Genomic DNA, 27,940 nt, shown 5'->3' with positions numbered 1-27,940 from the left:
TTGGGGAACTCTGCGATGGACTAGCATCGCATCCAGGGGGGAGAAGAAATCCTTCTTGCCACTTCTTGCTACAGAAACCAGGATAAGCTCTGGCCTGATGAGCCACTTGGCTCGACAACAGGCTTTTATTTTTACCATATGCCTGCAAAGGGCTACTGCCACTTACTAGGTAATTTTATTATATAAACTGCAGTGTTTTAGCGAGTGGTAGCAAATCGAGAAAAATGGTATCACACATGTGTGGATAAAAATGATATCCGCACATGTGTGATATCATTTTTGACCAATCATCTCGCCGAGTTTGCCATGTTGCAATGCTCAATGAGCCAATTAAGTAAATCGATATTAAGTCGAAACATCTTCGGATCTTCCTCGGCAATCTTCGGCAATCTTCGGAAAACTTCGGAAATGTTCGGAATCATTCGTACAACCTTGGGACAACATTTTGAAAATTTTCGGAAATCTTCGGAAAATGGTCGGAAACCTTCGGAAAATCGTCAAAAATATCGTAATTAGTAGGTTTATATAATAAACAGAATAATACATGGTTGCTTGGAGATATGAAATTTATCTTCTCCTGTTCAAATCCGATATCTCACTCGTGAGCTATGCACAGTCATGTAAATATGTATATTCCGCCGAGATTAGGTCATTAATCACCTTCAGCACGTGCAGAGCAATGTGTTGCAATAGGACTTGCTGCTCATTGGTCGCTGGGTAATATAAAGGGAAAAGGACGCTCATAACTCGTGGTTAGTTAATTCAAACCGACAGAGGGAACTTTAGTTGGCGTCGTCTTGTTTCCATCAACCCCGGCTCGAACTGTAGATTTATGGAAGAACAAGCTCCTATTGCAGCTCCTGCAGCGGTTCTTGCAGTGCTACAAGATGTAGACGATGAACTAGCACCAAATCCACCGGCACCGAATCCACCGGCACCGAATGCACCGGCACCGAACGCTCCAGCGGCAGATGGACAAGTCGCTGAGGTATTTATTTCTTGTTTACTTTAAACTTTTGTCGCAAGTTCGCGAAGCTTATACTAGGGGTTTGGTCGCGTGGTCGGGCTTTCTGTAGTAATGTCGTTTTCCCTTGTTTTGCGTTCCTTGGTTTTGCGGTGAATTTTATTCTAGTTACGGGTTCCCAAGTTTGTTTTATATTATTGCCTCGTTGGTCTTTCTATCAGGTCGTATCGCTTCATTTTGTTTTGCTTTGCTGGTTTCTAAATTTTTTATTACTGTGTTTATGTTACAACGTTAACGGGTAGTTCATACCGTTTGGTTTCGCTGGATAGAACATCGGGTTTATTATTTGCTGTAGTCGCGTCTGTAAAGCACTGAATTGTTATTGTCTGTTACGAAACTTGCCGTGATCGAGGCAGTATATATACATCTCATTGTAACGCAGGCCCGTGATCGTGGCTGCTTGAAAATGATACGCTGGCCCGTGATCGAGGCAGCGTGAAAAATGGGAACTGGCCCGTGATCGTGGCAGTATAAAAAAAAAAAAAAAAAAAAAAAAAAATATGATAACGCAGGCCCGTGTTCGTGGCTGCTTGAGAAAATGATAAAACTGGCCCGTGATCGTGGCAGTTTGAAAAAATGATAACGCAGGCCCGTGATCGTGGCTGCTTGAGAAAATCATATAATGGGCCCGTGATCGAGGCAGCATGAGAGAATGATAACGTAGGCCCGTGATCGAGGCTGCTTGAGAAAGTGAATCAATATATTATGGGTTTATTGAGTCAGTTATAAGCTAACTTTCTGTGTTGGCTTTAGATCCCCAATATGGACGATTTCGCGAGGAGAATTCAGAAGCTAGAACAATCGCAGCAAGCGACTGTTGATGGTATCATCGAAAAGATTATGCAGTTGGTGAAGTCAAAGGCTGCACCATTTAATAAGGACCAGGTGTTCGAGCAGATTTTAAACCTGAAGGTTGTGGCTTTGGAAACCAAACACCCTAAAGCCAGTTACTTCTCTACAGTGTTCCAAGCTTTACGTGAGAAGATGGGTGGTTCAGATGAGCAATTTAAAAGATATGTCTTGGCTCTTCTTGGTGACAAAGACCAAGAGAAGGTGCTTGATGTTATGACAAAGGTCGACAAAGCCCTGAGGGTCCCATCCTTTTCGGCTCCCACGTTCCGAGGTCGTGATCGTGGTAGATCTCTAGGCGGTGTTCAGTGCTTCTATTGTAAGGGTTATGGTCATTACCAGAGAAATTGTCAAATGCGCTGGAGAGATGATGGAAAGCCACCACCAGCAAAGAGAGGGAGATGGTTCAGGGGGTCGCCAGTGTGATCGGACGGATTAAATCTGTGGTTTTGAGTTCAGTTGAACCATTTGCGTGTAATAAGAATAAGAATAAATGAATTACAAACAGTATAAGATTGATTCGTGTGTACAAAGTTGATTTCCTTTGTTACTGTTTTCTTTCGGTATTTTTAGGGCATTTCTTAGTCTTTTATTTCATGGCATATGGGTTCCACAACAAAATTTTAGTTTTATCTTCGATGAGGGTGAGTAACTCCCATGGGCTAGCCTTATTGCTGGGCAGTCTGTGGACGTTCCTTTCGGGGCGTGGGAAGTTACTCTCTCCTGATCGGGGACCTCATCTTTAGTGGTTAGATTTTCTTGGGAGGGATAATTTCGTTTGGGTTTTCAGTTTCCCATAAGTATTTTTCCCAATTATTTTGCAGTTCCGCCAGGTGAAGCGGAGAAGGACCTGCGAGGGCTTTGAAATTCCTGCTTGGGAAAAGATAGATGAGGAATTTGATCATAAATTATCCTGTTGTCAGCCTCCCAATGAGAACTTATTTTCGACTACTATAGATGGGGTCCTCGTTCAGGAGGGAGTTACAGAGATTCCCACTATAAAGGACGTTCTAGTTTCCGAAGAGGTGCCTGATTTATCTCTGTTGCGATTTCGTGACCCCGATCATTTTGTGGCTGGCGGCGTTCACAAAGACCCGTCCGCCTGGCAGAAGATTTTGATTAACCATCCGAAGGGTGACCAAATACTTAATTGGATCTCGAGCAAAGTAGACGTGCATGATTTTGTGAATCACTATTCGGGTACTTTTAAGGGTGAACCATACGACTCTGACTTTCCTCCGCCTAAATATTTCCGGAATCATGCATCGTGTAAGAAGTTTTCTACCTTCATTTCGGATGCGATTCTCAAACGTGTGGCGATGGGTTCCGTTAGGGTTTGGGGAAAAGTTGATCTGGACGAACCACCGTACCTAGTTCTTCCGCTCACGGTAGAGCCATCCAAGCCGAGATTATGTTTGGACGCCAGGTTCCTCAATCTGTGGATGAAGGATTGTCCTTTTTCACTTGATAAATTAGTGGATGTGAAGCGCTATATCTACAAAGATTCGTATTTTACGAAATGTGATGATAAGTCAGGATACGATCACGTCCACCTGCAGGAGTCCTCACAGGAGTTGTTCGGTTTTGAATGGGGTGGATGGTGGTTTGTCTCCACAACTTTGCCATTTGGATGGAAAGAGTCTCCATATATTTACCATACTATCGGATTGGCTGCATCCAGCTATTTAAGGTCATGTGGAGTTCCGTGTTCCTTGTACATTGATGATCGACTTAACGGTGAGGTCTTTGCTCCAACTGGCCCTTGGTCTTTATCTCCTTCAGCTCGCACGGAAAAGTTTAGGCTGGAGGCAGCGAAAGTAGCCATATTCATTGTTGCATCATTGTTAATTCAATTAGGGTACACAATTGGCATTCAGAAGTCCGTTTTGTATCCGGCTAAGCGTATAGAGTATCTCGGTCATGTGGTGGACTCTTCAAAGCAAGCTTTCGAACTTCCCGGGAGAAAAGTCGTTGCGTTCGCTACCTTAAGAGAAGAAATTCTGGCTTGCAAAAAAACGGTGAATGTCCGCACTCTTCAACGATTCCAGGGGAAATGTATTTCATTTTCCTTGGCAGTGCCTGGGGCTAAGTTGTTTATAAGAAATATAAGTTCAGCTATTGCTTCATCTCCTGGAAATGGACAAGTTAAGATGACTGATTCTCTTCGGGAAGAAATTTGCCATTGGCGTTTTCTCGACTCCTGGAAAGGCCACGTTCCTTGGCGTGAAGAGAGGCATGTTCGTTTATCGTTATCCACGGATGCTTCGGGATACGGTTGGGGATGCGTCATGCATTCAACGTCAGGTGATCAATCCTTTAAGCATTATTGGAATCCACAGCAGATTGGATTAAACATCTCTACCAAGGAAATGCTTGCTATCTCAAACGCAATAAAAGCCACTCCGGAGCATGTGCGGGACTGTCGGGTAGATGTACAGGTTGACAGTCAAGTAGCGATTGACACGTATAATGGCCAAGGAAGTAAAAACTCTCCTCAACTGACGGCAGCCACAAAGGAACTCTATTTTACTGTTGTTAACCGAAATCTGCAGTTAGAACTGTCTCATATCGCGTCAGATCGAAATGAGGCCGATGGCCCGTCGAGATGCCTTTTCTGCGTTGGATTCAACACTTTCTCCAAGAGTGTGGGAGTTAATTGAACAGACTTTTGGTGGTCTCTGTGGTCATACATTCGATTTGATGGCGTTGGATTCTAACGCACAGTTCTCCAAAGGAGGAACCCCTTTGCCGCATTTCACCCCGTGTCCTAGCCCTCAGTCTAAGGGTGTGAACTTCTTCGCTCAGGACGTTAATCTTATCGGACCTGCTATGGCCAACCCGTACATTTTCCCTCCATTTGGGTTGGTTCCTGCCGTGCTAAGGTTCCTTACTCAATTTCGAATTCCATTCACAATTGTGGTTCCTGAACTTTACCCACGACCATTCTGGTGGCCAATTTTGACAGGTCTTTCTCGGAAAGCAATTTGTCTAGGTTCAGAGGGTGATTGGGATGTCCTTAGATACCCGTCCAGGTCCGGGTACGAGCCACGGGTTTGTCCTTTCAAGCTTTGGGCTTTCAGAAGTTTCGAAATTCTAACCAACTAAAGTATGGTTCAAATCAACGAAGTTGTCCATATAGTCTTGAACATTGTTCGTTTTCTTTTTGACTTCAGTCTCTACCAAGAATTCCCAAGTTGTTCCAGCCATCGGTAGCTTGCCCTCGTTGCCAGTACCCAAATGATGAAGGGTTTCGTTTTTGCCAGAGTTGTGGTTACAACAGGAAGACAGTTGTATTGGACAAGGATGATGCTTTGAAACTTAAACATAAGGTGGATGAAGAACAGATTGCAGCGCGAGTTAAAGAGTTGATACAAACACGTAACACTACTCGATATGCGAAGCAGAAGACAGCCTTGGAGATAGAGTTTTCTCGGTTCCTGTTATCTTTATCGTGTCGGAAAACTTTAAGTTCAGCTTTACCGTGTGATGTCGTGGCGTTTCTAGTGTGGAAGGATCAGGATGGAAGAACTTTGGTTCATAAGCCAAATTGTGAGTTTGTTTTACAGCGTAAGCGAAGTCAATGTGCTTGTCCCAAACGGCTTGCGTTTGGTACGGTAGACTCCTTAATAGGAAAACTTAGAGCAATTTTTATCCAGCTCGGTAGGGGAGCAGAATGGCACTCTGTATTAGGTGTAGGTAACCCTGCTTCCTCTAGGTCAGTGAAGGATTACTTGGCTAATGTTCGTGAGGAGCAGTTGAGGGCACGAATTACCCCGCGCCAAGCAGATCCGGTTCTGCTTTCAGATGTTGAGATCCTTTCACGGCATATTCAGTCAAAATTAAGACATCCTACTTTAGATCCTATTCAGGTTTTTGTGTTAGCCAGAGATCAAGCTTTCTTTAAGGCCCTGTTTTTCTCGGCGGATCGGGCAGCCGACCTGTTAGGTATTTCTACTCCGACAATTTTGCGCTTTCCAGATAATTCTGGATTTTTGTTTAATCATGTATGGACAAAAACGTTACGGTCCGGAGACGCCAACGTTTTTGCATTCAAGAGGGGTTCAAATAAGATCGTTTGCCCAGTCTGGGGTATTGAGTTATATTTCAAGATTTGTAGACTGTTAAACATTCGGCTGTCTTCAGGTTATTTATTTCGCTTCGTGTCTAAAAAAGGTACGGTAACGTCTTGCGCGTTAGACCCTTCTGCGGCTCAGGCTAGGTTGGACACTTATGTGAAACAGTTGCAGGGGAGTCTTTCGAGCACGCGTTTCACTCTACATGGTTTTAGAAGCGGTGCCGCTATTTCACTGGCACTTGCAGATGTCTCTCTTAATGATATAATGGATCATGTAGGCTGGAAGTCTAGCAAGACGGCCCTTCATTATATTAAGTTGAAACAGGTTCTGAATCCAGCAGGTCCAGCGGCAAAGTTAGCGGATTTAGATAAGGACACGGGTAAACACTATAAGGTAACCAATGAATTGACAGGTTTTGTCACTGCGTTTCCGGAATAAATTGTCAGTTCAAAGTGCAATGCCTTTAACACTTTCAAGTTAGTTTAGAGTGTTATATATGTTTAGAGATATTTTGGATAAGGTTTGGAGAGGTAATAAGGAATAAATATAGTATTGATGTGACAGTGGTCTGTCTCCTTGTTGGAGCGGTGCGGTGAAGGGAGGAGTTGTGCTTCCATATCTCATTAATGACAATAACCAAGGCGGAATAATACACTATGCACAGTCATGTAAATATGTATATTCCGCCGAGATTAGGTCATTAATCACCTTCAGCACGTGCAGAGCAATGTGTTGCAATAGGACTTGCTGCTCATTGGTCGCTGGGTAATATAAAGGGAAAAGGACGCTCATAACTCGTGGTTAGTTAATTCAAACCGACGAAGAGGGAACTTTAGTTGGCGCCCACCCACCCACCCAGTTCGAGCCGGGGTTGATGCCATCTCCGGTATGGGAAGGGTTCCGGGAACTTGCGGTTGATTAAGTGAAATACAAGTAACCTGTCTCCCCTGAGCTCCTTAGTTCCCGGAACCCTTTTCCCATATTCATGCCACTTCGTACCGGATTAGTTCCGGTCGGAGTTGTGCTTCCATATCTCATTAATGACAATAACCAAGGCGGAATAATACACTATCGATTTGAACACTCGAAGATAAATTTCATATCTCCGCTCAACCATGTATTATCCTCTATAAATATACAGCAGCTGTATATTGTAAATCATCATCATGCCTAGTATGTTGCAAATCTGTAAATCTGATTGAATTTCTAACCACTTTCTATTTTAATAACAAGAGGGCAAACTCAAGGTTTCTATTTAAACAATAGAGTGTTTCTGCCGAGGAACTATCGGCTGATAGTTACCCTGCAGAAATTTGATGTTCTTAAAACAAATATTAGCCCGAGAAGAGAAGCTTTGAGGGCTAATATGCTAGCTCTAAGAACATCAAATTTCCAAGGGGCAACTTTCAGACCGATAGTTCCGAGACAGAAACACCCTATTATTTTTATTGTTCACCACTAAATTTTCTTCCGCACGCCCAATCAAAAATGAGCATCGTGATTTTTTTTTTACTTTCCCGGATAAAAAAACTCAATTGAAAGCAAAAATTTTAGAAACAATACAAAACCAGACAGGAAACCCACTTAATGCAGTGAATTTAGTGGGATGTTTCTGTCTGTAGGCCCGCTTGTTTACAAGAAATTTCACGGGCAGGCACTATTCATCTGGGCATTTTTCTCGGACGGGCACTATGGGCTGATGAACACTATCTTGTCACGTGATCAATTTAAACCAATCAGAATTGGAGAAAATTTAGTGGTGAACTATAAGGACTGATAGTTGGCAAGGAATGATGCCCCGAGTCAACTATCAAGAGTCAACAGAATCCGAGAACAAGTCATCTTATTCGTTTTGTTTACTCAATTGACTAAGCTGGGCTTATAATGTACAGTGTATTACTTACCAGATTCGCCACCAACTAAGAGAGCACAGGTGAATAAAGTGCAAACTGGGGAAACAAACAGGAATGCAACCATTCAGTTATTTAGAACAAGTTAATGAAATCAAGTGGTAGCCCAAGCGTTTTGAATTTGTTGATACGTAACACTTTAGTGTACATGAAGATTTTTAGTCTGTCATTATGGGTCATTCTGTTCACGGATGCTCGATGAGCTGATCCGTCGGTTTGCTATAGTGTCAAGGTTCTTCTACTCGTTATTACTGTTTTGCAAGGATATCTGGTGCTAATATTATAAGGTAGGTTTGTCCCAGAATTTTTTTTTCTAGTAAACATACCTTTGTGTCCAGAGGGGGTACTCGGGATTTCAAGTGACGGGGATGATTGAATGGGAGCAAAAATCAAGACCCAAAAAAATCCCTAGGGCTTCCAATGAAACCCAAATCCCTGGACCAAAAACCAACTCCTCAAAAAACCCATGCGGAATTTCTGACCCATTACATTTTTCAAAAAGGGAAAATGATCAATCTGAAGATATAACACAAAGAAAAACATTAGAAACATGTTTAGTGTTTGAACTTTATTTGCAGAACTATGTGGCCAAGGCACTATTATAATTATTATTATTTATTTTTTTATTTAATTTTTATAATATCATAATTTTCAGTGAATTATTTACAAAACATAAAACTTATTTACATTATTATTATTATTATTATTTTTATTATTACTACAACGAATCTTTAGATTGTTTTTAATACCCAAAGAATCCCTACTTAAATCAAGCCACTCAAAAAATACTTTTTTTTTTTTTTTTTTTTTTTTTTAATATTTTTAATTTCTTGCCATACAAACATACAGTACAAAATTACAAAGAAAAAAGAAACACTACTTACAATTTAAACATTACTTACAGTCCTAACGCTACTTACTTACACTAATACAATACTTACTTACACTACAACAATAAATTATTACAAGCTTAACATTACTTACTACAAACAAAGCACGTTAAAAAATAAACAAGGTATATTATGCTATGGAGAGCAGAAGAAAAAAGAGACATGCAAAGCAAACACCAGCTTTCTAAACAAAAGGTCAAAAAGCAGGTTTCGAAAAAATAGAGTGACCTAAAATATTTTCGGTGGAGTTTTTTTAAAAGGTAGAGTGGAAAAAGGAAATAGTCTAACTTAATACAGGAATAAAGATATTCCATTTTCTGTAATGTTGAGCAAGTGTACCTTTTTTCCTGGCAATGTAAAATTCTAATTTAAGAGTAGCTCTTAATTTAGCCTTAAAAACTGGTAAAGAGGGTTTAATCTTATCAAGCTTACACCTATAAATAAAATATTTTCCAAGAAGAAGAATATGGTTAACTACCATAGAGTCTGTATCGATATCAAACTTACCAAACAAAACATCGGTGAGAGAAAAATTTAAAACTTCATTCTTATGGATGGCCAACCACGACAATACCTCTTTCCAGAATACCTCGCTTGCTTTACAAAGAAACAATAAATGCTCGAGGGATTCATCTTCAGAGTAACAGAAAGCACATAATGGCGAGTCTACAATCTTAAATTTATAAAGTCTGTCATTTGTATACACAATATGGTTTAGTAATTTGTACTGAAAAGCTCTTAACTTTGTATCCAAAGTAACACTAAACGCTAGAGAATAGATTTTCTTCCAATCGACGGAGAGATTTGGATAGTCATTTTTAAATTTCTTTTGGGCAGTAGGAGGAATTACTTTACGAGAAAGAAACTCTTCATAAACTATTTTGGAGGGAATGTTAGAAATATCCAACATTTCCCCCTTTATTGGCACTTCAAAAGAATTTGCAGGGCAGGAGTATGGTTCACGGTATATACTCTCACCCTTGATAATGGAGCGCCATTCCTTTGGAATGGCACTGACTACTCCCATTAAAAGGAAAAATTGACTAGGTGATAGTTTTGACCTGAGAACTTTATCACTTTCCAGAAACGTATTGTCTTTAGAGACTAAATCTCCGATTTTGCTTATCCCACAGTTTATGCGGAAAAAGGCATGATATAAAGATTTACCTTCACATAGAATGTTTTTATTATTCCACAAGTATTGGTTCATAACATCCCCGTACGAAACCACTTCTTTACTTGAAAGAGTTGACCACGCAGCAAGACAATCTTTGTAAAACTCGGGTAAAAATATGGGCAATTTTGGGCAATCAAAATGACACTGCAAAATGAACTTTCCGCCTAGTTTTTTCAAATAGTGGTTTAAGAAGATCTTCCAGGGACTAACATAGTCCTCAATATACTTCTTCACGCACATTATTCTTTGCGCTAGAACCATAGATTCTATATCCAGCATCTTAAGCCCTCCATTTTCAATGCAATTAATCAAAGCTAACCGTTTAACCTTATCCTTTCCTTTCCAAATAAAGCTGTAAAGTTCTTTATTGACTGCCTGTATGAGATCTTTAGACACATGAATAAGCGACGCTTTCGACATAAATTTCGGAATAGCAAAAGATTTAACGATTTGTATCTTTCCTATAAGTGTGAGTCCCCTCCATTTCCACATGCCTAATGTTTTTTTTAATAGACTTTATAATTGCCTCGAAATTATCCTTTTTCCTAGAAAGTTGATCATAATCAAAGTGTACGCCTAAAATCTTAATTGAGCGTTTAAATTCATAGGAAGGTGATTTAGACAAATTTTGGACCCCTAAGCAAAAAAATTCTGTTTTTTCCTCATTTAATTTTAAACCTGAGAATCTCGAAAACAGATCTAAATTAACAATCAGGTTCTCATACGAAGACTTATTCCTCAAAAAACATGTCATGTCATCCGCGAAAAGAGAGATTTTCACAACTTCATCCTCAATTTTGATCCCTTGAATCTTGTCATTTTGTCGAATACTGCAAGCTAGAACTTCTAAACTAAGAATGAACAAGAGAGGGGATAACGGATCCCCTTGTCTCACACCACGGTCAACATTAAAGTAACTTGTCGCAAATCCATTATTTATTACGCAACTAGACACGTTTGAGTAAAAGGTGCGAATCCACTGAATAAAAGATGGTCCGAAATTGAATGTGCGAAAGACCTTCAATAAGAATCTATGGTCCAAAGAATCGAACGCTTTCTCAAAATCAATTGTTACAAGGATACCCGACTGATCACTACATTTTGTATATTCTAATACATCATCAATGGTCCTGACGGCGTCAAATATTGATCTTCCTTTCACATAAGCGTTTTGGTTGTAATGAATCAAGTCAGGAAGTATATTCTCTAATCGTTTAGCTAGCGCTTTGGAGGCTATTTTGGTGTCCACATTAATTAAGGAAATCGGTCTCCAATTTTTGATCAGCCTTTTATCTTTTCCTTTCTTTTCTAATAAAGTGATCACCGCTTGTTTCTGAGAGTTAGATAACTCTCCGTGATTATGTGCATAATTGAGACAAGCTACCAAAAGTTTTCCAAGAATAGGCCAAAAGGCTAAGTAAAATTCCGTTGTAAGGCCGTCGTTACCAGGTGTTTTGTTCTTTTGAAAACCATTCAAGATGTTGAAACATTCACCGATAGTCAATTCTACCTCACACTTCTCTTTCTGTATTTCAGACAGTGTGGGTAAGGATACGCTGTTAAGAAATGCGTCTAATGAGGCTTCACTTTCTCCAGTAGAGTTCACTTGGTAAAGATTTGAGTAGAAACTTCTAAGTTCGGCCATTATTTCTTTGGGATTCGTTGTCAGAGATTGATCCTCCTTAAGAATCTTTCGGATTGTGCTCTTTTTACCCCTAGAGCTCTCCAAGTTCAAAAAATACTTGTTGCTTTTCTCTCCTTGCTCGTACCATCTTGCCCTTGAACGGATTATAGCGCCTTGTGCAATGTATTCATATTGAAGGTCATACTCGGTTTTCAAAATCTCTAGCCTATTCAGATTATCCGTAGATGGATCCTGGTCACAAAGCTCTTGAAGGATTGTCAATTTTTCCTCTAGAGATGTCAATTTCGCCTTCCTTTCCCTCGCTTTGCGTTTACTGTATGAAATTGTCTCCTGTCTAATTTTGAATTTAATGAGATCCCAAAGCAATCTGGGATCTTGTATATCCCTAAATTCGTCAACCCAAACCTGGTATCTATCGTTTATTAGAGCTACATAGTCATTGTCATCTAATAAACTTGCATTGAACTTCCAGAAGGAAGGACCGTGTGATTTTTCTTCTATTCCATTAACTGACAACAGAATGGCTGAGTGATCAGACTTTATGGAAGGAATAATGCTCACCTGATCGATCTCCTCCTGCAAGGCATTATCGGTTAACCAAAAATCAAGCCTCCTTTGGATCACAGGAGTTTTCTGTGTCCAAGTAAAACGTCTTATTCCTGGGTTCCTAAGTCGCCAAATGTCTACTAGATCGTACAGTAAGCAAATATTCTCAATCTGCTTAGCTGATTCCTTTAATTTTGGTTTGCCCCCACAACCATCAAGGTTGGGGTCTAAAATAACATTAAAATCTCCCCCAATGATTATTCTACAGTCGTCATCTATATCAATGTTATCCAATTCCTCCTTGATTTTGTCGAAAAAGTGAGTTTGCTCACTCGTTTTGTTTGGAGCATAGATGTTTACTAATAAAAACTTTTGATCTTGCACCAGCGCCTCGAGAAAAATAAAACGACCCTCTTTGTCCTGCCGCATGGACTTGATTTGGAATTCCAAATTATTTTTAATTAAAACAAGCACGCCTCTGCTATGTACAGAACCATGCGAGAAATACATCTCACCCTTCCACTGCTTTTTCCAAACATTTTCAACTTCCTTAGTACTATAGGTTTCCTGAATAAAGCAAATGTCGACTTGTTGTCTCATTACCCATCCAAATACTGCTTTCCGTTTTTCAAAAGAACGAATCCCACGAGCATTTAAGGATAATAGTTTAAATGCAAAGTTGCTTGCTGTCATGATTTTACCACAACTTTTAGAATTTGTAAAAGGCCACCAATGCAGCTGTCAATGGAATAACAAAAAGCGTTACCTGAATTCATTTCCATACAAAAGTTGTGAAGAAAAATATTGCGTAAAGCAGGCGTTTGTTTGCGGAAAAAAAAAATTAACACTCTCCCTTATTGCATTTGCAATTAACACCCTACAAGACACTAACGAATAACGAAAACGACAGAACATAAAAGGTGACCAGAAACACTGTTGTGCCACCGTAGAATGACTCGAGGAAATTGATTGAAACAAAAAACAACATAAAAATAAACACAAACTAAATACGAAAACTAAGCGGAGAGGGGAAATGATGATTACAACGGTTATTTGTTCCCCATAACTTCGTCTATTAAATCATAATAAGGAGAAAGCAAGGCCATTTACGACTGAGGCAAGCTTATCTAGTTACAAATTCGCGTTCAATATAAGTTCAAGCTGTGCCTAAATATAGGCATCAAACAATCCAAACAAAAAAGTAAACGTCAATAATTAAAGTGGGTTTAAGTGTCCATCGATATACAATTTATCAGGTTCAGCGCGGCTGAAATACGCGATCTTACCCGCTTTTCTTGCATCGACCAGCTTCTTCGACTGGAGCTTCCTTCGGTTAACTATTTCTTTTGGCAGGTCTGCAGCGATCCTATACCCGGAATCTTTCAACGACTTTCCTTTTGAGAAAACTGCTTCTCTGTCGCTATATCTAAGAAACCGAGCGATTATTGCTCTAGGGCTTCCATCATCATGAGGCTTTCCGATCCTGTGGACCCTTTGAAATTCGATACCCATTGTTTGGACACCACATTGCTGTTCCAGGAAAGAATTAAGCACCATGCGACAGTCTCCGCCTTCTTCTTCCTCGCTAATGCCGTAGAAACGCAAATTTTCTCGCCTTTGATACACTTCAGCATACAACAGTTTGTTTTCCAATTCTTTGTACCTGTTCTCACAGAACTCGCTCGCCTTTTCTCGGGCCGCTGTCGCTTCGTTGACTTGCGTATTGAATTCCTGGAGGCCATTTTGTAACTCTTGTACGGCCGTCCTCGTGGTCGAATGAGCATCTTCTAATTTTTCCACTCTGCCTTCTAATGAGTTGAATTTGGTCTCCAGGTTGGACACCTTAGTGTTTATCTCCTCAAGTTTATTGTCCATGATCTCTAATCTTTTTAAGATAAGATCTAATTTCGTCTCCAAGGCGTCCGCCGACATTTCGAAGACCTCAGTAGATCGCTCGGGCGAGGTACCCGAGTTAAACTCTCTTGCTCGTTTTTCCACGGGCGATGCACCAGACGCGCTCGAATTACTGCTTTCTCTAGTTCGCTTGGGATTCATAAGAGTTTAAGGCCTAAAAACATCATTAATTGACGAAGTTACGCGGAGCAGTTTGAAACACGTCTACAGCCTCCGCATGCCTCGACCCAGTCCTCACTCAAAAAATACTTGCCAAATTTTCCTACCCAAACAAAATCCCTGAATCAAAAATATCAAACCCAAAAAAATCCTTTGATCATCCCTGTCACTTGAAATCCCGAGTACCCCCCCCCTCCCCCCGGGCCTTTGTGTAAGACTCACGCAAACATTGCAGGCAGAGATTGCGCAGTATGGACTAAAAATCATCTTTATAACTATAGAAATGCAGCATATCCTTCCAAAAAATAGTTGTTCTGACACATTATCATATGAATCATCAGTTTTCACAGCACTAGCAATACAAACACTGCCTAATAGTCAACATCAGTCCTTTCCATCAGGACATTCACTTAACCCCAGAACAGGAAGACCTTTTACCACATATTAACTAATCATTATTATGGCGACTCGGATTGATATCACTTACAAGAGATGTCTTGCGAGAGCAAGAGAAACTGAACAAAAGCAAAACGACTGCTAACTATGAGGAATGGGTAAAATTATAATAAATTAATAGTAGCTTTTTAATTATGAGATGAGTGGAGTATAGATTTTTTGTAGGATTCAAGGGTGGGCTACATTTAATCATGTACTTATAGCAAGGTGAGGGATACTGAATATGCTTCCATAAAGTATGATAGATTCAATTTGAGATGACAAGACCCCTGAAATATGGCTAAAATTCTGCAAGACATGCATTTTTTGAAGGACAACTCACTACCCTAATATTCACAGGCTACAGTGAAAAGAGGTATACAACATTTTGACCCTTTTGTCACAAGTAAGACCTTAATCCCATTTAGTCTGGATATTGAAACCTGTAAATTCTGGATTCAGACAATCTTGTATCCTAGCCAAAATCTTAGATAATCCTGCATCCTCGTCATAACTTCTGATCATGAATCCTCTTCAATTTCCTTTGTTTAGTTATTAATAGTGTAAAATCCCATTCAATTCAAGCAACTACATAACTATCCACTTATGCCCAAAGTTAGACAGTATATGGTCTCATGTGCAATATAATTATTACGTACAGCCTCGTCCAATTAAAATATGGGCCAATTTTTATCACCCAATTGTAGGACAGGATATAAACATTGCTGCACAAATTGCGGAATTCCTGACTTTACCCCTGAGACTTTGAATTACAACTGAAAATAAAATGGCTCTGTCTTCCACTGAGCAATAGTTACATCGCTGAAATTTTAACTCCATAAATTCGCTGGCCAAATTCCAAAATGGCGTGACCCATTAAGTGCAAAGCGATTCGAATCGACAAATTGCAGGAAGAAACTTCACGTATAGCTTATCCAAATGATTTTTAACAAAACTTGACAAGCACGTTTTCTTGCCAAGTCAGAAGAATGGCACTGAAAGGGCAAATTTGTTGAAACAATTGTGTGGGTAGAAAATGGCCTTGCGATGGTCGTAGCACAAATAAAAGACATAACATATATATCTCCTATCATTCGCGTAGAAATTCATGATTTCAACAGCGTCGATAAAAGGGATAATCTGTTTTCAAAGGAAATGAGGTCATGATATCATTGAAAGTGCTAATGAAAAAATTATAAACGTTCGTTGGACTTGAAAGAGCGATTTCACATCTGTGTTATACTTTATATGCAAGTTGGCAAATTTGCGTTCAGGTTTGTTTACTCTATATTAATCCAGCATTTTTAATAATGTAGTCAGCATTTTGTTCCTAGCTGTTGGTGGGATAGTTTCTTTCCAAGAATATCACTTTCAATTGCGAAAAAACGTTTTATTATTGCATAAATCAATGAAAACGTACAACCGTTGACAGCCCGCAGCTTAAAAACGTGACCGACCTCAGTTCGAGCAAACAATATTGCAAAATTCTATTCGAGCAACTCTGTAGCCTTATGCAACACTCGGGCAAATTGTAAAAGTCAAAACACTGAAATATTCTAAACAACAACACCACCAAGTTATAAAACAGCAAACATAGAGCCGTTTGATGTCAGTGGGTACAAATTTCATGTGGTCTTAGGCATGTTTAGATAAACGGTTTAACTTTTCACTAACAGCGGTAAGCACATAGTTCAGAGCATTTCTGGCTGAAAACAAAGCGTACATCAAGCAGAAATCACGCTACTTCATCTTAACTCGCTTAAATGCTCGTACTAAGCTAACAGCATATCTATTTATCGTTCTCCAACAAGACTAAACGTAAGATAAGTAAACCGCACTTACCAAAACAACTACGGACTGCGAACGTGCCACAAAAGTTGACAAAAGGCCAGCGATCCTTCATGCCTTTGCCCCACTTCTGTAAAGCTATTGTTTTCAATTCCAAGCCCGATAAAACTTTCAACTGAAGACTCCCGTCTTCAAATGAATGCTATCTCGCAGCCCTTGTAACAAAAGTCGATGTTTTGATCGCCATTACAAATCGATCTCTAATTATAGCTGCCGAAGCAAGTTTCCTTCGCTGTCCATAGTACGCATGCTTTCATCAAGTCCGGCGCATGTGACAGCATTGTTCTCGGTTTACAAACTGAATTCCGGCAATTCTTTTTTGTTTCTTTTTGTTCGTTTTTAAAACAATATAAACTGTTTTTTGCAATTTCTAGAACATATGCTACTAAAAATATAGCATAAGCAAGAAATATCAGGCGAAAAACGCAAGTATAAAGGCAATTTTCCGTTTATCGTGTCCGCAATTCACTTCCGGTTTATGTCACACAGTCATTTCTGTGTGGGACTGCAACTTCCGGTCTCAAAATTAGGTAGTCAAATCGAGACAAAATAATCGTACTTCTTTTATTGCCAAACATGCAGTCTGCTCTGTCACCATGATCTTCATTCCAGTAGCTAAAACCCGAGAGCTAAGAATACCATTAATATTCCATGACCCTGAATGAGGATGGGTAAAAACAGTATCAATAAATTTCAAAAATTTGCAGAATGGAATGGGTGCATGTCTCACCTCGCAATCAACACATATTATCTATTGAGGGTGGACACGTGAAGGTGAATGCCGGATCTCGACACTTAACACCGGCGCCTACACTCGATTCGTAACAGGTAAACAGGGGGATTAATTAAGCAATTCAGCCTGTTCGCTGCTATTTTATTGATTTTTAGATCTATCTATCTATCCATCTATTTATCAACAGCGATTTTTTTGATATTTTTAATAGATAGTCTTTCTGGTGAGCGGGACGGCTGTACACAGGCTATCTGGTAAACAGACTCTCCGGTCTTCCTCCCCTAGTCCCTTCTCGGCTCGCAGCTCGCAGGCTACATATACCGACAAAGGTTTGCTTTTTTTTTATTTAACCAAAACAGGGTTTGATTTAGCCAAAACATGTTTCTTTTTTTCATAGATATTGACAAAAACGCCTGCAGGTCATAATAGCTGTCTGCTCACAAATACCTTAACACCATAACACTATCATAATATGATACTGTACTACAAATAACAAAGGCAAACGTAAACCATACAGGAAACTTAAGATGTCTAGACAAAACTAAACCATACCATAACAAATACAATTGACTTGTTATTTTGGTTGGTCAGTTAGCTCGACGTAGAACTGCAAAGACGTAAAAATGCTTTACATTTTGATAGTGAATTAACTTTTCGCTCACTCATGCTAAAGCAGAAATTGCTCAAAGCAGCGTACTTAGGGACGGACCATTATTTTTTTGGAGGGGGGGGGGATGAAAAATATTGAAAAAAATTGTTTGCAGGGCCTGGAAAGACAAAATAAATTGTTTGCAAACACGAAATGTATAACAAAAAATAGTAAGAATTTCGAAAAAAAATGTTTGCAGAGGTGCATAAAAAAAAGTTTGCAGAGGAAAATTTTTCATCTCCCCCCCCCCCTCCAAGAAAAATAATGGTCCGTCCCTTAGTACTCTGTCTAATCCCAATATGACAGAATTCTCTAATCTGATTGGTTCTTCACGCGCCCTGTGAGCAGCTCTCTGAGAGCATTCCCGATCCCGTCCCTTTCATATGAGATTCCCCCACCCCTAGTTCTCCAAAGTGTCCAATCACAAAATCCGGATCCATGAGCCGATGGACGGGAACTCAGTTTCTGTTGTCTGTTGCTCTTGATAGAACAGAAATCGAGTTTAACTTAACAAGAAATCACTCAAAAGGATCACTACAATGTATAAACGAGATACCGTATGTTGTTTATCGGATGTCCGCTACAATATAACAACTTTTGTTGAGAAAACAAATGGAAATCTGGCATGGCTTAGATGATACCACAAGTGTGGGATCATTTGGGGTAGCTATACAGTACTGTCTGCAGTTAGTTATATTTTTATAATATATATATAAGGATGGGCCGATACAGGTTTTTCAAAAACGATACGATATCGATACGATATTTGCCTTTTTTCTCGATATCGATATCGATATTATGACGTCATTTCTGTCCTGACGTCATTGGTTAATCACGTGACCTACAAAGGACAGACCTGGTGTTATAAATGTAAGCCAAGAATGTTGATTTTTGGTCTTTTTGTTTAACTGTTGCATCAGCAATGTCTGGACATCAAGTCAAGGCAAGAAAAATTCAAATATTGACAAGAACAACAATATTTGCTAAAGCAAAATTGCATTTTTTAACTTCAGGTGCTGGCCAGGAGACCGCAGGCTCAGGTCACGTGTGCAGTATCGAAAACGTATCGAAAGTGCGATATTTTTTGAAAGTATCGATACTTTTCAAAATTGTCAAAATATCGGTGTATCGAATATTTGGTATCGAGTATCGGCCCATCCTTAATATATATATAAATAAAAATAAAATACTACTGTTGATCAAAAAATTGTTCAGAAAATGTTTTGACAAATTTCCTGAAATTTATGTATTGTGAAACGTCATCGTCTTTTGCATGCATTGCTTGCCATTTATTGATGTTACCAAGTTTAAGAAATGACATTTTACTCAGCGAATTTTGTCATAGTTTTACAAATCTCTGCAATAGGGTACGTTTTTCCTTATTTTTAATAGTTTAACGCCTGTATGACTAGGTCTAAAAATAAGTCCCGGTGGTATTTGTCGCGCAACACGACCGGCAAAGCGGTTATTATTTCAACAAAACAGAAGCAGAAACTAGAGTTGTTTGACAAATTTCCTGAAAATTATGCAAGACCCCTTGTGAAACGTCATCGCTTCTGCATGCGTTGCGTGCTATTTATTTATGTCACTAAGGCCTTTACTGAAGAAATGACCTTTTACTCAGCGAATTTTGTCAAAAATAACAAATCGCCGTAATAGGGTACGTTTTGTCCGATTTTTTTCCTCATTTGTTTAATAGTTTAACGCCTATATGACTACCGGGGTTGGACTCCAAACATGTCTAAAAAAATAAAGTGGCCGCAAAAACCGTTCACTTAGGTATACGTCGCGCGACACGACTGGCATGGCGGTTATTATTCCACAGCAAAACAGAAGCAGAAACAAGAGTTGATGATAACAAGAAACTTTATTTTACATCACACACTAATCAGCCCTTGGCGAGCTAACAGCAAATGAGTAAGTTACAAGATAACATTAATTTTACAATGACTCTTTAAGGACTGGTTATGAAGAGTCAAGCATTAAAATAGAGATAAAATATTTTTTAATTACTCCAAAATGTTTACATGTTTGTAATATAGTTAAAGAAACAAGTCCTGTTTTAGGCAATCGGCCCAAAGGCCTTTTGATTCAGTATGTCCAATTAAAAAAAAAACTTGAGCACTGGAAAAGGTCAATATTTCCAGTGATCAGACCTTTGAGCACGTGAAGCGAGGCTAGAGTTGACTTTGTTTTGATAGACCTTGCTGCTTTTCCTATGGCAATTTTTTTTCTTATGATAATAACTATTTTTTTTAATTTCTATCATCTCGAGGTCAACACAGATCATCGAGGCATGGTACATTCCACACAAGTAAAGAATGGTCTATTTGCCAAAGCAACCTCAGATTCACACAAGTTTCATTCCAAAAACAGAACTTGATCCTAAATCAGTAATTTTATCAGACTGGACTGGTTACAATGCATAAGCAAGATATAAGCTAGACTAAATTAAGATACAAGCTTCGCATTTGATATTATAATCGTAGCAAGGCAAAATAAACACTAAAATAATATAACCAACATAAAACTTTTAATCTAACACTTATATTGCCCCTCTACTGGAAGTATAGAAGTTCTACTGGCTGCTCGATGTCGTTTATCTGTGAGGTGGCATATGGGGACATATCTTGGTCCAAAATACTTATCTATTAAAATACTTGCTGGTAATTTTAACATACATGTATTCATCCTCCCCTGAACAAGAGCTTCCTGGAATTTAAGATCTCACCCAAAGCCCCACACCCCCGAAATTAAAAGCACCCAGGCAGTGTATATTACAATGTGATAGAAGAAAGTTTTAAGTTGGTTTTCAGCCACTATATTTGCTACTTAAGTCTTAAGCAGTAAACTAAAATCAATCAAATGATGGGTAGGGAATATTTGCCCATCACATAATATTATAAAACTTGAATGGCAGATGCAGATATTTACTGTTTTAAAGCTGTCACTTAGCTAAGCAGTAGCACAACTACTGTCTACCCTAACAATTAAATACATCATCATTATCACCATCATCGCTTTACAGTGGCAGACAAAGGGGAGGGGGCAAGGGGTGCTAGAACACCCTCTTTGCTGAAAATTATAAGGGCCCAAGGGCTGTAAATACCTCCCCCTCCCCCCTCCATTGGAGCAAGAAAGGGTGTTCACCCTATCAAGAAGAACAAGACAATTTGGGCTGGATCTGCCACTGTATAACACAAGTAGTTATTATTTTATAGCTACTCTTCTGTATGTACATCTCAAAGAAAATTTCATATATAGACTCATCCTTAGTATCAACTACCCATCCAATTCCTTGCTAATAACCCCGGGATGAAAACTTACTCCCAAAATCCTTATTATTTGAACTTTCTCCCTCCACTGATGAAACCCTTACATAATGCTGTTTTTTATCTTGCAAATGAAATTTGGGATTTCTTTATTTATTATATATTTAACCTTTGTCTTTCTTGGTAGTGATAGGGTTATTTTAGGTACTACATTCAGTATACAATGGGACTGGCAGACATGTGGAGACTAATAGAGATAAATTACTACCATCTTCGTAAAAATGTAGTACAATAAATGAAAGCCAGTAGCTATAACATTTATCACACACACATAAAGGATATAATATTTTAAGATTGTACAATATTACTGTCACTGTAATATAGAACTAGCACTGACATCAACTGATTACTTGGAATATGCATCAAACATGATAAAACAGAAGGTAAAACGAATTAAAGATACTGCACTGTTAAACATTAATTTTTTTCTTGCAAAGTTGAACATTTTAAACTGCAAACATCATTTAGAAAATATTTTGTGATAGATGTTTTTGTCATTTACAGAAACAAGATTAATCTTTCACTCCCCAACAGTGATGAAATGCTTACTTCTCTACACCTTTTATGGCAAACTCAAACAGGCAAGTGATGAGAACCAACAATCTGATCAACTAGAACAGGAACAACTTGGACCAAATTCTCCCAAAGCAAGTTCAAGCAAATTTATCAAGACACTAAGGAGAACTTAACTTTTGATATTGACTTGGAAGGCCTGACTAAGTTTTTAATAGTTCCTAATTTAAAACATATTTTCTTTGCAATTTTAAAAATAATTCATAAAGATACAATATGAATTTTTAAGCCACTGATTATCATAACAATGAGTAGGCAATGGTTTTAAGGTTTTGTTACAAGAATAGAGTTTTGGCCAAGTATAAAATATCAAGCACAAACAAACCAACACTGAAATGTTTGTAAAAGTATCCACAATAATTAAATTATCCTGGATGTTCTTATTTCACTAAGGGATATATTAAAATATTTACTTAAATAAAACCTCTGCATTAAGCCTTTAGTGCTTGATTATTCCAAGATAACAGAGTTTTCTGCCGACCAATCACAGAGCAATGTTCAATGTTGATGCTACAAAACATTATTTACCTCGTATTTTAGCGTCTGGTGTTTTTCAGCTAAAAAATAAGAATGTTCTCTTTATTCTTCCAGGATCGACAAGTATGAAATGCCAATTTTCTTTTTCAAGGCTACAAGTGTCTGAAATACCTGCATCTGATAGCTTACAGCAATACTGTTGCAAGTTCAAAATCTAAGATCACATTATCGTCTCTCCTACAGTTCATTTGTTGGTTGTGAGAAGTTGGTGTTATATCAATGTAATCAAGTAAGTGATTTTTTTTTTTTTTTACTGCCTACCCTTCCTGCCTGGTGTTTTTCAGATCTGATCATGGGTTTGAAAGTTTGAAACAAAGATTGAGTCCTGAAAACATGATTTACCGTAACTTATCCCAACTATTTAATTAAATGTCACCTACATACTGCAACTTTTAATCCTGGTAAAGTGTATCAGGTGCAGAAATACGTCTTCACTTTTATCTGGAAAGTCACCAGGAATTCTACTATACTTACGATAAAAAACTTGCATTAAGACAACACTTTGTTAAATACATCAAATCACTTGTAAATTTCACAACTGTCCTGCAGTTGAAGGATGCTGCACCTGAGAGACTTGACCATGACTACTGCTTCACACTAGTGCCGCAGTAAAGTAGACATCAGGCTATGACATTAACTTTTTCTGTCAGACAACAATTTTTTTCTAATTAAAACTGACTGATCTTGATGTGCGAAATAGTGAAGTTTAGCATAACAAAAGAGGAATCTCCGGGAAATCAAGAAATAAACACACTTCTACCAATGAAATAATCTACCAGTAAACAACAATACCTTTTTATAACAGTGGTTTTTAGACCACTTCTATGACAAATTTTTTTTAGGGTTTTCCCCTTTCCCTGGATTTCATCATTAGCCCACCCAGCAACCAATCAAATTACTTCTAAAGAACAACACGTAACCTAAACACGCACAAAGTTGTATAATAAAACATGAGAAGCCACACTTTTCTAGATAATTTATCAGGTTCTTGGATCCATCACCTGCTTGCATTTATGCAGTTACTGGTTATGAGTACCGGTATGTGTAAACTATACACGTAGAGACATGACTCTGGCTTGCAAGAAACATTAATTTTACCAAATTGACTACAACTGGTAATCCACACACTACACACACTACTAGGTAACTACAATAGAATTTTGATGTAAGCGAAGTAGTTAAACCAACTGCACTGAGATGACCCAAGGAAAGGGCGTGAGTAATGCAGGAAACAACCCATTGAAGGAACTTTATGTTCAGAATTTTACAAGATGTGGTGAAAGTAATTGTCAGCCATCAAAAGGTATCGCAAGGATTTAATATACATAAAATTTAAAGGTTTTCTGCCAGTTTGGGAAAGGGGTAGGGGATGACAATTATAGTGGGAGCTCCCGTCTGAGTACAGTTGGTTTATAAGTGTTAATATACCCTGGAATCCAGAGATTATTTAGTTCTTTGTACCTAAGGGTGTATCACAAGAAAGCTACAATTTTACCATTCAAACTTGCTCATCGTTTGATTGTCAAACATAAGCCTGGGGTAATTGAAGGGCTACAATAGTGTACAAGGTAAAAGACATGATAACCAATTGGCAAGAGGAAGCAATTTGCATCATTGGCAAGAAAAATTATTTCACAGTTTTCTTAAAGTTCCAAAATATGACTTTTACCTCATTTTACAACAACAAACAATTGGACACCAGTTGAAAAAATACTACAGGTATTTTAATTTTTTTTGTTAACTGGATTCAAATGATTTTTTTAAAAGACTACTTTTATTATACAGTAGGAACCCAAAATTAATTTCTTTTTCTATTCAATGACCTATCGGTGTCAGACTATGTGGCCTATATTCTAGTTTGCTTTATACAGATAAAAAAGAAGCAAATTCCCCCTGGACTCCAGAGTTAGTTTACATGTATATACAGTTTAAACTTTCAACTTATCACTAGTCCTCGTCATCACGAGTACCAGCTAGCGGTTCTTCCATGGGTGGCAAAGGAACACGTGACAGTGATGGCGTAACTGATCCAGGGGCAACAGCTTCACCACTTCCAGGTTTAGCCATGGGTTTCTTGTACTTAAGAATGCCGGTATAACGCAGTAAAGCAAAAATAGGAATGAAGAGCACTGACAGAGAGATGAGCAAAGCAATGACAGCATATCCCCACCCTGGATAGCTCAGGCTCACTGGCTTGGACTGAAAAGGAAAATATAACACATGTGGTTAACTTTTTCTCTTTAAAAGATTAAAACAGCCTACATATACATGTAAGTTTAGAACCCACTAACACTCAGGGTTCCTATTTCTACAGGCAACAGACAATTTTCATTAGCTGTGAACAAATCCAAAGCCGATTTTACAGAGAGTTTGCAACCTTGTACAATATTTATTATAGTCAAACCTTTGCTGAGCAACACCTCCATAATATGGACACGCAGCCTTGTCGCTTTGGTGTCTTAATTAATTATCCAGCTGTACTTGAAGTATGACCCCACTTCTGATTGGTAGCGTCACAAAAAACATTTCAAAAACATTTTTAGCCGATGGTTTAATTAACAGGCTCCACTGTTATGGCCACTAACAGACTCAACCGCAGTCAAATGACAGAAATAATTATGCAAAAAACAAGAAAAGGACTTTAAAGATAAGGTTTAAATTTATCACAGTTCAAAGTTTGATACATTACCGGCATCCTGAGGATTTACTAAGTTTTTTGGAGCTTTACTAAAAAAAATTCTTTGTGTTTGAAAATAGTGATATGCGGACTTCCTGGCGCCATTTGTCAAAGCACTTTGGTTCGAATGCGCCGGAGCATTTAAAAAGTAAAAAAACTCATTTACCCGAGGAAATGGGAATATGTTTACACTTAGCAACTATTTATAATATTTATACACATGATAAACCTGACCAAGGAAGGGAATTAACTTACATTCTCCATGTCCCAAGCAGAGTAGGTCATAGGGTTGATTGCCAGATTGATGATACTGGCAACGGTAATAATAGCAATGAGCCCTGGAGAAACATACTTCCAACAGATCCTCCAGTACATGTGAGGCCGAAAACCAATCATATACTGAATGTCATCTTCAAACCTTAAAAAAAAACACACACACATATTATATATGTTTGCGCATGAGGACAAATCAGTTACACTTGTTTTCACATGTCCAAAGCTTGAAATAGCCATGTCTAGTCATCCGTCATAATATTATAGCTACTCTTACATATAAAGTGAAAATGATATGTGGCTGAATATATATTGCCGACCTGTTTCAGAATTCTGAAACTAGATACACCTTACATACTAAAGAATTTGTAATCCCTTGTTAACACACTGACATATGGAAAACACTCTTTAAGATATACTGGGCCGAAAATATGGAACATGATACCTAAAGACATCAGAAAAAAAATTGTGCAAAGGGAGCCATAAGGAAAAAATATAAAAAAAATCTTAAAAATATTCTTGCACAACCTGAAGGTGAAAAAAATATCTTGCCTAAAAATAATGGTTCATCCCTAAGCTTAGTGTACATATGTAACATAGCAAGAAAGTGCCTGGAGCCATACTCTGTAAAATTTAATGTTGTTTGTGAATTAAAGGGGCTATGTCATAGCTCCTTTAATTCACAAACAACATGCCGCTATGTCACAGTATTTTAGGTAATTCTATTTATTTTTGTTAATTAAGAGCTGCAAACTTCAAATTGGCAGAGCAAAAGTCATTAATTTTATTGGCAAAATCACAGCCACATACCAAACAAGGATGATTTTCGAGCATTGTAAATGACACTTTGAATTCATAGTCGGGCTGACATTTTTCAAGTTTACCCAAACAAAATCCGTTTTAAACTTCTCTAATTTTTTAACCATCTATGCCCCTTTCTGGCCTTTCCGTGTTTCTTTTGAGTTATTCTACAGTTTTAAACCGTTATTTTGATATTTGCCTAAAATGGTGTGACATAGCCCCTTTAATTTAAAATAAAAATTCAAAATATATATTCTGAAGACTAAGTGAACTAAGATGCTCACCTCTCAAGCGTATAGATGTAACTCACACCAACAAGTTCAAAGAAGCCAATGAAAAGCAGTGGCAGAGTGGCACAGTAGTTGTCAAACATCTGCAGCCAGTATTGTCCAGAATGCTGAGTGAAGGTGAGACCAATAATGTAGCAGAAACCACAGATGCAGGCTAAAAAAAATCCATGTTTTAGTTTCATTACTTTTGCACTGAACTGTAGTTTGATCAGGGTCCCTTATACTTTTCACATGAAGCGTGATTGAGGCTATTTATTTGCCGTGAAACTTGATCTGGGCTTTTACTTTTTCATGATTCCAAATTTTAAGACCTTTTTACGTGTGTGAAAGCATTTTTTTAGCTTGAACGTGACCTGTGAACAAAGAGTTGAATTAGACGTGAATCGTGAATCATCTTCTTTTTCGTAACTTTATTTCTGATTTTTTAGGTAGTTCTAGTAAACGTACATCTTTGTTTTAGCTCTGTGGTTGGGATTGGGACTTTTGCCAGCTATTTTGCCACGTGTGTGATCTTGACAAGCACAATATCTGGTCTTACACCTTTCAAGCGTAACAGTCTAAACAGGGATCGCCATGATTTTTGGGTGAATGTGAAAACATTTTTTGAATTATTTGTGACACATGAAGAACCAAATATTTTAACGCGATTCCATTTCGCAGAGAGGTATAGGGGACTCTGTTTGATTGTGCAATGCTTTTTTTTTTTTTTACCTAAAAACAATACCACAACTTAAGACACTAATGGTACACTTACCCGTCATGACTTCTTTTCTCCATGGAAAGATCTTCAAGTCATAAAAGGGAGTGATGACACCCTCCAGAGTTCCAAACATACTGCCAAGACCAAGAGTCAGCAACATGAGGAAGAACAGCACAGACCAGAGAGGCGAAGCGGGCATCTTCACTATGGCTTCAGTGAAGGCAATGAATGTCAGGCCAGGACCTTGAGCAGACTGAAGAAAACACAACAATGTTTAAGTGTCTAATCAAGTCAAAGGGTGAGGGATGGAGTTTTTGTGTATTTCAAAGAAATTTCCTAATTTAACTCTCGTTTGTTTTGAACAAGGTGAATCGTACATGAAGTACAGATCGAAATGTACCAACAGCAGACTGCATGATTGACTAACTGACTGACATACTATATTTATCGATTAAGTGCCCAACACTGAATAAGCACCCACCCTGAAGGTACCTGTAGAAAAACCTAATAAGCGCCCAGCATTGAATAAGTGCCCACCTCCTCCCCAGACATCAAGGAGGCAGCACTTGAAAGTTCGCATATTGACCTTAGTGACAATATGATTAAAACTGACTAAGTATTACTAAGAGACTTAGTATTTTACAGAAACTGTCAATAAACAGTTAAAATTCTGCTTCGATGCATCTTCACGTTTTGTTATTAACTGCGCTGTGCAGTTCTTGCTCTGCACGTTGTTTATTATTATTTTTAGTTTTTTTGTTTTGTCGGTGACCAGACGCAGACCTCCACTTGGTCAGGCTTCAGGTCACGCAATGTTAAGAAGCTACAAATCAGTTACAAATGGGAAATTTTCTATACTTTGGCCTTCACAAAGAATGTTTAGTGTGAAAATATTCGATTTG

General features: G+C 38.4%; 2 protein-coding genes and 1 long non-coding RNA gene across 7 annotated transcripts in view; 1 reads left to right on the top strand and 2 right to left on the bottom strand.

Annotated features, from left to right (window-relative positions):
- The window catches only part of LOC144644649 (exoskeleton protein RP43-like), a 29,551-nt gene extending 12,412 nt beyond the window's left edge, over window positions 1-17,139 (bottom strand). The window contains exons 1-2 of one of the 2 annotated variants that reach the window (XM_078504184.1): window positions 17,033-17,139; window positions 7,854-7,898 (exon numbers count right to left, since the gene is read on the bottom strand). In XM_078504184.1, the coding sequence (XP_078360310.1) occupies window positions 7,854-7,898; window positions 17,033-17,051 (64 nt within the window). In that variant the 5' untranslated portion in view covers window positions 17,052-17,139. Of the gene's footprint in view, window positions 1-7,853; window positions 7,899-16,467; window positions 16,744-17,032 lie in introns of those variants that run through there. The other variant, XM_078504183.1, reaches the window with a different exon arrangement.
- A 7,105-nt stretch (window positions 17,140-24,244) lies between these two features.
- The window catches only part of LOC144644648 (sodium-dependent neutral amino acid transporter B(0)AT1-like), a 21,213-nt gene continuing 17,517 nt past the window's right edge, over window positions 24,245-27,940 (bottom strand). For all 3 annotated transcript variants that reach the window (XM_078504180.1, XM_078504181.1, XM_078504182.1), the window contains 4 exons: window positions 27,093-27,291; window positions 26,333-26,492; window positions 25,230-25,392; window positions 24,245-24,496 (listed from right to left, as the gene is read on the bottom strand). In XM_078504180.1, coding sequence (XP_078360306.1) covers window positions 24,245-24,496; window positions 25,230-25,392; window positions 26,333-26,492; window positions 27,093-27,291 — 774 coding nt within the window. The remainder of the gene's footprint in view (window positions 24,497-25,229; window positions 25,393-26,332; window positions 26,493-27,092; window positions 27,292-27,940) is intronic.
- Window positions 25,388-27,940, top strand: part of LOC144644696 (uncharacterized) — a 24,949-nt gene continuing 22,396 nt past the window's right edge. The window contains exons 1-2 of one of the 2 annotated variants that reach the window (XR_013569170.1): window positions 25,388-25,885; window positions 26,127-27,336. This is a non-coding gene — a long non-coding RNA (uncharacterized LOC144644696). Of the gene's footprint in view, window positions 25,886-26,126; window positions 27,337-27,940 lie in introns of those variants that run through there. The other variant, XR_013569171.1, reaches the window with a different exon arrangement.

Source organism: Oculina patagonica, chromosome 2, assembly GCF_052425735.1.
Source record: "Oculina patagonica isolate OP01 chromosome 2, crgOcupat, whole genome shotgun sequence".
In the NCBI taxonomy this organism is placed as follows: Eukaryota; Metazoa; Cnidaria; class Anthozoa; order Scleractinia; family Oculinidae; genus Oculina; species Oculina patagonica.
The sequence above is the reverse complement of the archived record's forward strand: the minus strand, read 5'-3'. Positions and strand labels throughout refer to the sequence as shown.